Genomic DNA, 14,422 nt, shown 5'->3' on the forward strand with positions numbered 1-14,422 from the left:
GAGTTGCCACAAATGTACCCAAATCTCCTCACAATGTTTTTTCTCTTATTTGGTCATTTGGAGAGCAAGAGAGTGCTCTTGAAATTAAACAGTGTTGGAGACCCACAGATATGGGAGGGAAGAAGTAAATATAAAAGGAGTGGCAGAGAACTGCAGGTAGGCACCAGATTATTTGGCAAACCAGGAGTTAAAGAGCATGGACTGAAGGTGATTTGGGGTTGAACAGCAGAGAGGACTTGGTGTGAACTTCAAGAGCAAGATTTTAAAAAAACTAAAAAACTAGGTGCTTAACAGTTAGTAACAAAAACAGAAATTGCTGGAAAAACTCAGCAGGTCCAACAGCATCTGTCCAGAGCAATCAGTGTTAATCCTCTGAAAAGTGGGGAAGGATCACTGGAACAGAAATGTTAACTCTGACTTCTCTCCACAATGCTGCCAGAACTGCTGAGCTTTTCCAGCAATTTCTGTTTTTTGCTTCCGATTTCCAGAATCCACAATTCTTTCCATTTTTACTTGCTGATTAGTTAGTATCTGGTAACCTTTTATACAAGTCTTCAATAAGTCTTCCATTTATTTCTGTTATGTTCAGTTAGTCTACAGAGATATGGTAGGACACCTCAGTCCACTTACTGCAAAAACTGTGCAAACTCCAGGATATTTCTAAAGGACTGGATGAGCACATCTTCGGCGGCGGGGGGGGGGGGGGGGCAAAAGGAGAGGGGATGCAAAAGGAGAGGTGGGGCAAACGAGGGGAAGGGGAAGGTGAAGGGGGGGCGCAAGGGGAAGGTGAAGGGGGGGCAAGGGGAAGGTGAAGGGGGGGCAAGGGGAAGGTGAAGGGGGGGGCAAGGGGAAGGTGAAGGGGGGGGCAAGGGGAAGGTGAAGGGGGGGGCAAGGGGAAGGTAAAGGGGGGGGCGAGGGGAAGGTAAAGGGGGGGGCGAGGAGGGGAAGTGGGGGTTGAGGGGGAGTGAGGGGGGGCGGTGGCGGGGGCGGCGAGGGGGGCGAGGCTGAAATGCAGATATCTTTCCCAAGTCCCAACACCTCCCCCTATTTCTTTCTCAGCCCCCTCCCCAGATCTGATGAAGAGTCCTGCCCGAAACGTCGGCTCTCCTTCTACTGGACCTTTTTCCCAGCTCCACACTTTATGGACTCTGACTCTCCACCATCTACAGCCCTCACTATCTCCCACGAGTGCCTATGAGCCCAGTGCATTGGCAGCAAAAAGCTGCTGGTGGTTCTTCCAGACAGGTTGGTGTCTGAATGGCCAGCAGAGCTTGACAGAGTGGCTTCTGGATTAGTGGTGCTGGAAGAGCACAGCAGTTCAGGCAGCATCCAAGGAGCTTCGAAATCGACGTTTCGGGCAAAAGCCCTTCATCAGGAATAAAAAGCCAGAGCTGCACCAATTACCACGAAGAGAAAGACTGACCTCCACCAGCCAGCAAACAAACACCCTCAACACAAGTCAATTCCTTTAAAAATCTCGACCCCTCGTCTGGAACCTAAACGAAATAAACGATAAAACCTTGCCGGGGAAACTCAGCAGGTCCGGCAACATCTGCGGGGGAGAATAAAAAGTTACCACGTCGACTCCAGACACCGTCTTGAAGAGGCTTGATTTATGAAACGGCGGAAGCTTCCCCCTCTGAGGACCTGCTGCAAAGAAAGACAAAAATCACCACGGCTGGGAAAAAGTAAGCAGCCGATTCGTTTCCCCCCGGGGGGAGAGGGGGGATAGAAAACAGTTGACCTGTTCCTTCCCACGCGAATAACTGCAGTGAATTGATGTACTCGAGTTAATGTGCTTCAGGTTGATCAGACAATGGAAAGTGAACACAGAGGTGTGTGTGTGTACACACCTGGAGGCAGTGTCTCCAGTTGTTGTTGTTGTTGTTGTTGTTGTCCGTCTTGCTGCCCTCTGCCGGCTGTAGCCGGTTGCCCTAGTTACCACATACCGGTCGCAAGATGGCCGCCTCGGTAGCAGAGAGGCGCCCGAGTGCTGGCTGACGCCTCAGTCCTTGCAGCCACGGCGTGGACTCCCACCATTTGTTTCTCTTTTTTTTTGCCTCCTTTCCCCCCCCCTCTCCAGAAAACTTTTTAAGTGCTTCTCTCTTTTGAAGACAGCAGCAACAACAACACGTCATGGCGTGCACTTTGCACCAGTAAGGCTACCCGACATGGAACCGTCCGAGCTGCAGCCGCCTCAAATGCAAAGGTACAACGGAGGGCGACGGCGAGTGAGGAGAGGGAAGGGGCAAACGTTTTTATGTACGTTTTAAGCGAAGGGTTTGCAACGTGAAGGACGTTTCGAGAGTCAACCGAGCGGGGAGGGGGTATATGCAGGGCTGCAGACTGGGCCGCAAGCAGCTCCTGCCAAATAGTGTTCTCCCGGTGCCGAGCATGGGACCACAGCCCCCGCGCTTGCGCACAGCCACCCTCGCCGCTTCCTGCCACATAGTGCACAGGGGAAAAAATACTGCAGCTTTTAATTTGCACCGTGAAAAAGGGGGAAAACCCCATGCAAAATAATTTTAACTTCTTGCATTCTGTAGAAAAGTGGATGAGGTTATGTATGCATACAGGTGTTTCGGCATAAGTTATAGCTAGTTGCAGGAAATTGTTGCGAATGAGCGAGTTTCGTTTGGGAAAACACTGACAATGGTCGGATTCTGCAGCAAAACAAAAAAAAGAACTAAATGCATAAAAATAAATGCTCTCGAATGGCTGTGCTGCTGTTCAAAAAAAATCTGAATCTTTGAGCTGGTGGATGGTGGAGATGTTACAATACTTAACACATTCTCCTCGGCCCATTGATACAAAGGAGTGATACAAAAGGTGCGCCAGGTCATGCACAATGTGCTCAAACTGCACCAATGTAGTTCTTCTTATAACAATGTTTGAGATTTATGACATTCAAAAGTAACCGTTTGAAGAATTGTTACAGACCCTGCTTGCAGGGTGAAGTTACGGCTGATTTAGAACCGTATGGTAGTTTCTAAACTGGAGAAAGTCCGGCTGATCCCTCCATTCCCTCTTTACAGATAAACAGTCTCTAGAATTGCGAAGCTATGCTAAGTCCAACAGCTTTGTGACCCAGAGCTCGTGTCCACCTAATTCTGTCTCTCAGGACTAGGTGCATGGAAAACAGTTTTATATTGTTAGTTAAAAATCTTAATTGGTAACCTTAACATATATAGCAGTATTTTCCTTTATCCCAAAAGCTGTACAGCGACCTCAGTGCCCGTAGGGCTCTTTTGTGTGCTAGAGTTGTTTTAAAACATTTTCTCCCCTCGTGGAACATCTAATGCATCAGTGAACAATTTATTCAGATTTAGCTGAATCTCAGGACTTTTACATGCATTGACCCGGTTTGTGCCAGAACCGGAATCTGGTGTTAACCGGAGGCGATGAAGTTGAAAAGAAGTGCAGATTGTTGGGTATCTTGTGGAAGTGGTGTGGGTTGCTCGTTTTTTGAGAAGTCTACTAGTTGCAACGTAAATTCTGGGAAGAATATTCTAAGTTCAGAGTTTGAGTGGGAGTTTGCGACAAATGTGATGTAGATTGAGAACAAATCCACAGATGCTGATGCTGAAAATAACTTTTTGCAATGTGATTAGCTCACGTTGCTTCTTTCCTTGTTTGTCGGGGAACTTGTACAGCCGATTGAGGAGAACTATTGTGCCGATCGGACGGCGGAGTGTTTCAAGCTGCGGTTTTAATGCACTTCAAGGGCAGCGCTGCATTTTCCGGAATATTTTGTTTTTCTAGGGTGCGGCCGTTTCGTTTGCAATTTAGTACGTCTAAGTAATGCTGCTATATGTTTATTCTGGAATTAAGGATGACTGAAGTTTGCGGTGCAGCAAGGCTTGTGATTAGCATGATGCTTTATGACCATTCTTTGCCATTTCTGAATAACTGTTAGCACGCAAAATGCCAAATTATTTCTAATCGATTAGTTTTCTCAACTAGAAAAATGTTGAGCTAAATCTTCGCAGGAATTATCTTCCTTTTCCTTACTCTTTCTTTCCCACCCACCCCGAAATTAATTTCTGTCTTGGAGAGTGAGATAGGTGTAATTTTGCCCAAATTCTGGATGCGTAGAATTTCCCGTTTTTATTTTCTTAAGGTATTGTCTTCAGTCCCTGCCACAGAATATTCCATGGCTGAGTCCATTTTTTTCTCTCTGAAGCTGAACCACTTGGTGTCTCATCTCACCCTGAGCTGAGCTCTCAGTCACATACCTGCTTTCATTAATAAGACCATCTTCTGAATGGCTCATCATTTCTTTGTTATCTCAAGTATTAAAGAATTAAAAATGCTTCCCTTGCTTGTGTCCTGTTAACTAACCTTCACAAACAAAAAGAGAAACCCTTCGCACAAGTCCTGTTCAAGCAGGATCTCAGTTGGCTCCCCTTCTGTGAGGGCCTCATTCTGAACATTTTCCTGATCATCACATCCTTCAATGGCTTTGGGTCTAAACTCTTGCAACTTGAGTGAAATGTTTAAGATCTGGAGGGGTCTTGTCATGGTGAGTGTGGAAAAGATGTTTTAGAATCAAGAACCTAGGGGTCACTATTTCAAACATGAGAATTTCTTTTCTCGGTGGGTCATGAATCCTTGGAACTCTACTTCCAACATATTTTGTAGAAAGAGTCTTTGAATATATTTAAAGCAGAGTTAGATTCTTATTATACAAAGGATAAAAGGTCATGGGGTTAGACTGGAATGTGCAGTAATCAGGTCAGTAATTCTTTATCTTAGTGTTCTCACAGGTTTGAGGGGCAGAGTGGCCTTCTGATTCATATGTTCTGCATCCTTTTGAAATCTCTGCTCACCTTCACTTCTGTTTTTTTTGTGTTCTTGATTTTCACATGCTTTATCGGTTATAGCTATGCCTTCAACCACCTTGTGCTAAGATTTGGAATTGATTCTCTACACACTCCATCTCTCTGCTGCTTATGTTTTTTTTAAACCCTAACACTGACCAGGCTTTCACTTATTTGTCCTATTATATTTGTAAAATCTTGTTACATGAGATTCTGATGAAGCGAGTTGGAAATACAAGTTGTTGTTAGACTGGAATTTGGGACGTGTAATTTGATGCAAATGGACTCATTGTACTACTGGATTAGTGGTCCTGGAAGAGCACAGCAGTTCGGGCAGCATCCAACGTTCAGCACAACATTGTACTACTAGCTACCCACATGTTCACATCATAGTAGACTGCTTACTAAAGATATCTCTGCTGTGCTTCCTGAATCACTCATTTTAATATTTGTTAGCTTGTGCCTTGGAACCCTATTATGAAAATTCCACATATGTTTAAAAACAAAATGCTGGACTGACTATTGGATGAATCACCTAGGCATTCTTTTTCGGTGAAGGAATTGGTTTGTAATATTACAATTGTTAACTCTGAGCATGCGGATGTTTCATTATTTAATTAGCATAATTGTCCATCCAGGCCCCAGCATCTGAAGCCACTTTTGTCATTGTGAAAATGAAAGTGGCTGTTTTTCCCCCCCCTCCTCATTTCTTCCTTTTGTTATTCAGTTACAAAAACTGCATGTGAAATTTCCCAACTCCTGATTTTTTTTCCCTTGAGATTAAATCATCATATGGATTTTTCAGCACTGCATTATTGTATACTTAGTGAATTAACACACAGGATAAAACTACATTTGAAAGAAATTATTATATTTTCAAAACTTAAGCATGTTATAGAGTCATAGCGATGTACAGCATGGAAACAGTTCCTTTGGTCCAACTCGTCCATGCTGATCAGATATCCAAAATTAATCTAGTCCCATTTGCCAGCACCTGGCTAATACTCCTTTTAAATCCTTCCTATTCATATACATATCCAAATGTCTTTTTAAATGTTGTAATTATACCAGCCTCCACCACTTCCTCTAGCAGATCATTCCATACACTCATGCGTGAAAAGGTTGCCCCTTAGGTCCCTTTTAAATCTTTCCCCATCTCACTCTAAACCTATGCCTTCTAGTTCTGGACTCCCCTACCTGGGGAAAAGACCTTGCCTATTTACCCTATCCATGCTTCTCATGATTTTATAAACCTCTATAAGGTTACCCTTCAGCTTCCAACATTCCAGGGAAAACCCCTCCAAGTGTATTCAGCCTCTCCCTATAGCTCCAACCCTGGCAACATTCTTGTAAATCTTTTCTGAACCCTTTCAAATTTCACAGCATCCTATAGGAGGGACACCAGAATTGCACACAATATTTCAAATGTTGCCTAATCAATATCCTGTCTCAAGGCATTTAACAGCATTAAAGTTATGAAGTAGTTTTGTAGGATAGTCATCTTGAGAAGTGTAATGTAGGAATCAAACCAGCTGATCTCTGTGCAGCAACACCGTACAAGTGGCAGTGAATTGAGGACCGGATAATCTGACATTGTTTGAGAATAAATATTGGCCAGGACACTGAGAATGACTTCTTGCTCTTTGAAATAGCCCTGTATAATAGAGTCATAGAGATGTACAGCACAACAGACAGCTCAGTCCGACTCATCCATGCCGACTCATATCCTAAATTAATCTAATGCCATTTGGCCCATATCCCTCTAAACCCTTCCTATTCATGTACATATCCAGATGCCTTTTAAATGTTGTGATTATATGAGTCTCCATCACTTCCTCTGGCAGTTCATTCCCTACACTCAAGCCTCTGCGTGAAAAAGTTGCCCCTTAGGTCCATTTTAAGTCTTTCTCTGGACTCCTCTACTCTAGGGAAAAGACCTTGACTATTGGCTCTATCCATATCCCTCGTGATTTTATAAACCTCTATAAGGTCACCCCTTTGCTTCAGACTTTCCAGGGAAAATAGCCCCAGCTTATTCAGCCTCTTTCTGTAGCTTAAAACCTCCAACTCTGGCAGCAACATTGTAAATTTTTTCTGAACTCTTTCAAGTTTCACAACCTCCTTCTGATAGGGAGGAGACCAGAATTGCACAAGGTATTCCAAAAGTGACCTAACCAATGTCCTGTACAGTCCCGACATGACCTCTCAATCCTATACTCCATGCATTGATCAATAAAGGCAAACGTACCAAACAAACCCCTTCACTACACAGTCTACCTGTGACTTCATTTTCAAGTAAGTTGCTCATGTTCATTTAAGGTGGCAAGTGAGTCTTTGTTAGCTCTGGCACTTTTAAGAGTCTTTATTACATTGAAGTTTCAGCCTGTATTGTTTTTGAGTTTCTGAAAAGGGTTCAGTTTGCTAACTCAATGACTGTTACTCATGAATCAAAATAATACACCACTGCTATATTTTGTTGTGAGAGCTGTAATGGTTTGGTTTCCAGATATTTAGTTGCAGGAAGTTTCCATGTTGGGCAAGCTGTGTGACAAATTCGAGATGAAGTTGTTCAGAGAGATGGTGAGTGAGCTCAAGCTGGATGTTTTTCAGTATATATTTTCAAAGAGTACCATGCACTTGAAAATTAATAGTTGTGAAATATGGAAAACAATGACAGTAACAGGGACATAACAGTTACAGAGGAACCTCGATTATCCGAACGAGATGGGCGAGCACTATTTCGTTCGGATAATTGATTATTCGGTTAATTGATTCAATGCCTTTCCTCTGGGGCTCGGGACTTTTCTATTAAGTCTGTTCACCATTCAGGAGATAAGGCAGCACTACAAGTGTGAGGCTCCGCCCCTAAAACCCCATCCAACACAAACCCCTGCCTGCCCCTCAACACTGCCCCCAAAGCCCCATCCAATACTGCCCTCCGCCCGCCCCAATACCTCCCACTCCTGTCTGCCCCCAGTACCTCCCTACCCTTACTCCCCCAATAGCACACCACCCACCCCCAAACCGGTCCAACTCCGCCCCTGCCCGCCCCCTCCCCCTCCGGGGCAGCCGGAGTGTGGGCACCAATAGTAAGACTGCTATCTTTCTGTGGTAAGTCTCCAAATAGCGCGCACACATCTTTTTAAACTGCAACGTTTTGGTAAGTTCCACCTCTGCCCTGTACGGAACAATGTTGGAGAGAATATCTGGGAAAGGGGGTTTAGGGTTCACCCCTCTGTAGAACTCCAAGAAAACTCTGTGGGGGATGGGGAAGAGAAGAGAGTGTGTGGGAGGTCAGTCATTTGGAGACAGTGCTATCTATATCCAGGACTGTTCTTGGCAGTGATAGTTTTAATCAATATAAACAAAAGACGCAATCAGGGTTGAAGCAGCTCTTTCATGTAATGTTTCTATAGGTACCTTGGGATCTCCTTCGGATAATTGATATTCGGATAATTGAGATTCCCATGTAATGGGAATGGTAGGGTATGTTGCTGGACTTGTAGTTCAGAGACCTGAGCTTATGTCCCACAAACGTTCATTGAAATTGTCACTTCGATAGCTTAGAGTTCAAGTTCAATTAAATTTCGAATTAGAAACCAACCACATTCGGAACTGAAATGACTTAAAAACTCATCTGGTTCACAAGTAACATTCGGGGAAGGAAATGGACTCTTGCCTTATCTGGCCTACTTGAGAGTTCAGATCCATACCAATGCTCTATATTGCAGGTTTCATAATTGAATATGAATTTCACCAATTTCTATGATGGTATTTGTCAGTGCATTAGCTCATATCTCTGGTTTGCTAGTTCAGAGGTGTTATGGATACGTCACCATATCTTCCCTAAGGAAAAAGGGAAATGCTGCAGTCCCTCAGATGCAGGATGAATTGCCTCTCGAGCTTTAGCCTTGTGTCTGTAAGAACTTTTGACAGGAGTCTGGATGAGGATGTGAACTTAGGATGGGGTTTGTGCATTGAAATAGATTTTTCATACATTTCAGTTGAAGTTGGACCTCAATAATGGGGTTTTATTGTTATACTTCATTACTCATTCACTAAAAGTATTATATTGAAATGTATCCAAAGTCAGTTTCGATATTTACAATAAAGTGAAATTGAAAGCCCAAACTTGTCTGAGCATCACCCAATTTGGTTAATAAAGTTTGAGAAAGGTTATAATTGCATTAGAATATTCAGAGAAAGTTCAGATTTCTGGGAAAAAAAAGTTAGCCTTTAAGGAAAGATTGAGCAGCTTGCTTATTAAAATTTAGAGAAATGAGAAATTATCTAATTGAAAAGAGGGTTTTGAGGGGACTTGGAAGGGTGGATGCTGTAAGGATGTTCAGCTTGTAGGTGAAACTGGAACAAGGGAAAATATTTTAAAAACTGTGTATCTCCCATTTAAGATTAAGATGGAGTTTTTTTTGATCTGTGAATTGTTTCTCTTCCTTTCACCCACCCACCCGACAAAAGGAGGCTTAGGTATTGAATATGTTGAAAGCCGAATTAAATTTTGTTATTCGAGGGTTATGGGATGCAGAGAGGAGAATGGAGTAGAGGCCATGACAGAGCAGAACTCAGGTTGAAATAAGAGTAACTGACCTTGATCACCACCCAACCGCAACGTTGTGATGTAGGGGTATGGGTGGGTTGCACTTCGGCGGGGCGGTGTGGACTTGTTGGGCCGAAGGGCCTGTTTCCACACTGTAAGTAATCTAATCTAAAATTGACATTCTAGTGGTTAACATTGACCGGAAATATATCGACTGGATCCGCCAAATAAATATTGTAGCTACACGAGTTTGTTAGCTGCTAGGGGTTCTGCAGCAAGGAACTCACCTCACTCCCTAGTGCCTGTCTACCATGTTCAAGGCACAAGTCAGGAGTGTGATGGATTACTGTCTATGCCTGGAACTCCAATAAGACTTGAAGCTCAACACCATCCAAGAAAAAGCTCATTTAATTGGCATCCGTGCAACATTTTGAACTTTTATTCCCTCTATTAAAAGTGTATGTTAAGTGTGTACCATTTTACAAATGCAATACAATTTGCCAAGATTCTTTAAAACAACTTCCAAACTTGCATTCTCCACCACCTGGAAGATCAAGGCCAGCTGGAATATGAGGATACTACCCACTTCAGTGTTGTTTTCAAATGTCACATTCTTCTTCTTATGACACTGGGTAAACCCCTCTGCTAATTTAAACCAGCTGCAAAGAGAAAGTTCAGCTCACGCCATAATTTGTTAAAATTCAAGAGGCAAAGAACCATCACAGAAGTCACTATTTAAAGTAAATATTAACAGCTTTATTCTTTAAGTCCAACAGGGAATATTAAAGCTAACAATTATTTATAACTCCTTTCTCTTAAACCTATCCTTTACCCCTCACTCTAGAATACTCGTCCAACAAAAAAAATCCTGATTTAAAGATTTACAAAAAAAAAATCACTTTTCAAAAACCAGTCAGCTTTGTCGATTTTCCTCTGTAGATTTTCTCTAGGTCAGTTTCGATGTTCGGCGCGCACACGTCTTATACACAGGTACCTTTCGGAGAGCTCTTCAACTAGTAGTCTATTTGTGGATGTCCTTGGCAGTTCTTCGACCTGTTCAAAATGAGGAAAGAAGCGAGTCAAACACTCTGGGCAGGCAGGAACAAAGCAGAGAACAAGGTAGCACTGATAAATTAAACTGCATTTATTTCAATGCAAGAGGCCTCACAGGGAAGGCAGATTAACTCAGAGTGTGGTTAGGAACGTGGGACTGGGGTATCATAGCAATTACAGAAATATGGCTCAGGGATAGATTGGGCTGGCAGCCTAATGTTCCAGATAACGCATACTATAGGAAGGATAGAAAGGCGAGAGAGGAAGTGGCATGGCGTTTTTGGTAAGTGATAGCATAATGGCTGTACGGGAGGATATTCCCGGAAATACATCCAGGGAAGCTAAGTGGGTGAAACTGAGAAATAAGAAAGGGATGATCACCTTATTGGGATAGTATTATAGCCCCCAATAGCAGGAAGTTGAGAAACAATTTGTAAGGAGATTCCAATTATCTGTAAGAATAACATGGTGGTTCTGGAAGGGGATTTTTAACTTTCCAAACATAGACTGGGACTGCCGCAGCGTTAAGAGGAACTTGTCAAGAGTGTACAAGACAATTTTGAGTCAGTATGTGTTAATACCTACTGGAGAAGGTGCAAAACTTGACCTACTCTTAGGAAATCAGGCAGGGCAGGTGACTGAGTTGTCAGTGGGGGAGCACTTTGGGGCCAGCAACCATAATTCTATTAGTTTTAAAATAGTGATGATAAAAGATAGACCAGATCTAAAAAGTTGAAGTTTTAAATTGGAGGAAGGCTAATTTTGACAGTATTAGGCAAGAACTTTCAAAAACTGATTGGCGGCAGATGTTTGCAGGTAAAAGGATGGCTGGAAATGGGAAGTCTTCAGAAATGAGCTAACAGGAGTTCAGCGACAGTATATTCCTGTTAGGGTGAAAAGAAGGGCTGGTATGTGTAGGGAATGCTGGATGACGAGAGAAATTGAGGGTTTGGTTAAGAAAAAGAAGGAAAAATATGTCAGGTATAGACAAGATAGATCAAATGAGTACTTGGAGTATAAAAGCAGTAGGAGTATACTTAAGAGGGAAATCAGGAGGGTAAAATATGGACATGAGATAGCTTTGGCAAATAGGGTAAAGGAGAATCCAAAGGGTTTTTACAAATACATTAAGGACAAAAGATTAACTGGGGAGCAAATTGGACCCCTCAAAAGTCAGCAAGGCAGTCTTTGTGTAGAGCCGCAGGAGATGGGGGAGATACTAAATGAGTATTTTGCATCAGTGTTTATAGTGGAGAACGACATAGAAGATATAGAATGTAGGGAAATAGATGGTGACATCTTGGAAAAAGGTCCATATTACAGAGGAGGAATTGCTGGATGTCTTGAAACAAAAAAGTGGATAAATTTCTTGGACCTGATCAGATGTACCTTGGAACTCTGCGAGCTAAGGAAATGATTGTTGGGCCCCTTGCTGAGATATCTATATCATTGATAGTCACAGGTGAGATGACAGAAAACTAGAGGTTGGCTAACGTGGTGCCACTGTTTAAGAAGGGGTGGTAAGGACAAGCCAGGGAAGTATAGACCAGTGAGTCTGAAGTCAGTGGTGGGCAAGTGTTTGGAGGGAATCCTTAGGGATAGGATTTACACATTCGGAAAGGCAGTGACTGATTAAGGATAGTCAACATGGCTTTGTGTGTGGGAAATCATGTCCCTCAAACTTGATTGAGATTTTTGAAAAATTAATAAAGAGGATTGATCAGAGGAAAGAGGATTGGATGCCTCAGTACGGCATTCGACAAGGTTCCTGTGAGAGACTGGTTAGCAAGGTTAGTCTCGTGGAATACAGGGAGAACTAGCCATTTGGATACAGAATGAGCATGAAGGTAGAAGGCAGATGGTGGTGGAGGGTTGTTTTTCAGACTGGAGGCCTGTGACCAGTGGAGTTGCCACGAGGATCGGTGCTGGGTCCTCTACGTTTCGTCATTTACCGAAATTATTTGGATGTGAATGTAATAGGCGTAGTTAGTAAGTTTGCAGATGACACCAAAATTGGAGTTGTAGTGGACAGCGAAGAAGGTTGCCTCAGATTACAACGGGATCTTGATCAAATGGGTTATGGGCAGAGAAGTGGCAGGTGGCGTTTAGATAAATGCGAGGTGCTGCATTTTGGGAAAGCAAATCTTAGCAGGACTTGTACACTTAATGGTCAGGTGCTAGGGAGTTGCTGAACAAAGAGAGCTTGGAGTGCAGGTTCATAGCTCCTTGAAAGTGGAGTCGCAGGTAAATAGGATAGTGAAGAAGGTGTTTGGTATGCTTTCCTTTATTGGTCAGAGCATTGAGTATAGTAGTTGGGAGGTCATGTTGTGGCTATACAGGACATTGGTTAGGCCATGTTTGGAATATTGCATGCAATTCGGGTCGTCTTCCTATTGGAAAGATGTTGTGAAACTTGAAAGGGTTCAGAAAAGATTTATAAGGATGTTACCAGGGTTGGAGGATTTGAGCTACAGGGAAAGGCTGAATAGGCTAGGGCTGTTTTCCCTGGAGCGTCGAAGTTTGAGGGGTGACCTTATAAAGGTTTCCAAAATCGTGAGGGTCATGGATAAGATAAATAGGAAAAGTCTTTTCCCTGGGATCGGGGAGTCCAGAACTAGAGAACTTAGATTTAGGGTAAGAGAGGAAAGACATAAAAGAGACCCAAGGGGCAACTTTTTCACACTGAGGGTGGTGCATGTATGGAATGAGCTGCCAGAGGAAGTGGTATAAGCTGGTAGAATTGCAATATTTAAAAGGCTGGGTTTATGAATAGGAAGGGTTTAGAGGGATACTGACGAAGTGCTGGCAAATGGAACTAGGTTAGGTTGAGATATCTGTTCGGTATGGACTAGTTAGACCATACCGAACAGATGGTCTGTTTCCGTGCTGTACCTTTTTATGACTCTGTCTGGTTTTATTCCCCAAAACATTGGATTGTTTAATTAGTTTTAATATTGTCAAAATAGTAATTTCAAATTTGATTGGATTTTGGTATCTTGGGCCATAATTTAATCTGGCCGAATTTGAAGTTGTTTTTGTTTCATGGGACTCACCTGCTATTTGTTTCAACCAAGTACTACATTCTTTCTTTGTTCAGGGCACTCTATGCGTTCAGTTCTTGCTAGCTTTTCAACTCTCTTAAAGGTACAGTGCACCTGTACACTTTCATAACTCTCTGAAAATATATTGCTCTTTGTTTCTTGTTATCAGGACAAGATCCTGGAACTGCCTCCCTGACTACGCTGTGGTTGTATCGACACCATGACTGCAGTGGTTCAAAAGGTGGCTTGCCAATATCTTAAGAATAATTAGGCATGGATAATAAAAGCAGACCTTGTTAGGTTTGTTCACATCCCATGAACAAAGTTAAAATATGATGGACTACTGTACAGCTTTTTAGTCTGCACTCAAGATATCTTCATGGGACATTCTTCACAAAGAGATCCAATCTTCCATGTTAGAGAAGCCTTTTCTCAATGTGGTATATGTCACAGCTGCACAAGCAGCTCTCTTGAAACTAGCATATAATTAAACTAATTCCAAAATCCATTTCCCTTACGTCACTTCTACTTTATACACACCTGTCGAAGTACAAGTCAAAGATCTTGATGAGAAATGGACATCACAGCAGGAACAGTGGCACATTTGCATCATACCCTGAGAAGAGATGCAGGGACTCTATTGTGCAAGTAATAATTATGTACACTATGTATTTAATCAAAATGTGATCCAATAGGCATATTATCCATTTTGAGCCATAGCATCCACCTCTTATGAGCAAATCTTTCCTGGTGTTGCTCAGGTGAGTGTTCTAAGGATCATTACAATCTTTCGGTTGTAAGTTAAAAATGTTCAGTTTAAAAACAACATGCTGGAGGAACGCAGGACTGGCAGCATCTGTAGACCGAGGGAGACTCTTGTTAATGTTTTGAGAAAGTAATGACTTTGGAACAGAAGGGCTGAAAATGATGGATTTTATGCTGTTAACTTGGTA

General features: G+C 42.6%; 1 protein-coding gene across 6 annotated transcripts in view; it reads left to right on the top strand.

The window, feature by feature from the left end:
- The first annotated feature begins 1,930 nt into the window (after positions 1-1,930).
- map3k4 (mitogen-activated protein kinase kinase kinase 4) overlaps positions 1,931-14,422 on the top strand; it is a 204,090-nt gene continuing 191,598 nt past the window's right edge. For 3 of the 6 annotated variants that reach the window (XM_072581200.1, XM_072581199.1, XM_072581197.1), the window contains exon 1: positions 1,931-2,209. In XM_072581200.1, the coding sequence (XP_072437301.1) occupies positions 2,172-2,209 (38 nt within the window). In that variant the 5' untranslated portion in view covers positions 1,931-2,171. Of the gene's footprint in view, positions 2,210-13,638; positions 14,231-14,422 lie in introns of all 6 variants that reach the window. The other 3 variants (XM_072581195.1, XM_072581201.1, XM_072581196.1) reach the window with 2 other exon arrangements.

Source organism: Chiloscyllium punctatum, chromosome 11, assembly GCF_047496795.1.
Source record: "Chiloscyllium punctatum isolate Juve2018m chromosome 11, sChiPun1.3, whole genome shotgun sequence".
NCBI lineage: Eukaryota > Metazoa > Chordata > Chondrichthyes > Orectolobiformes > Hemiscylliidae > Chiloscyllium > Chiloscyllium punctatum.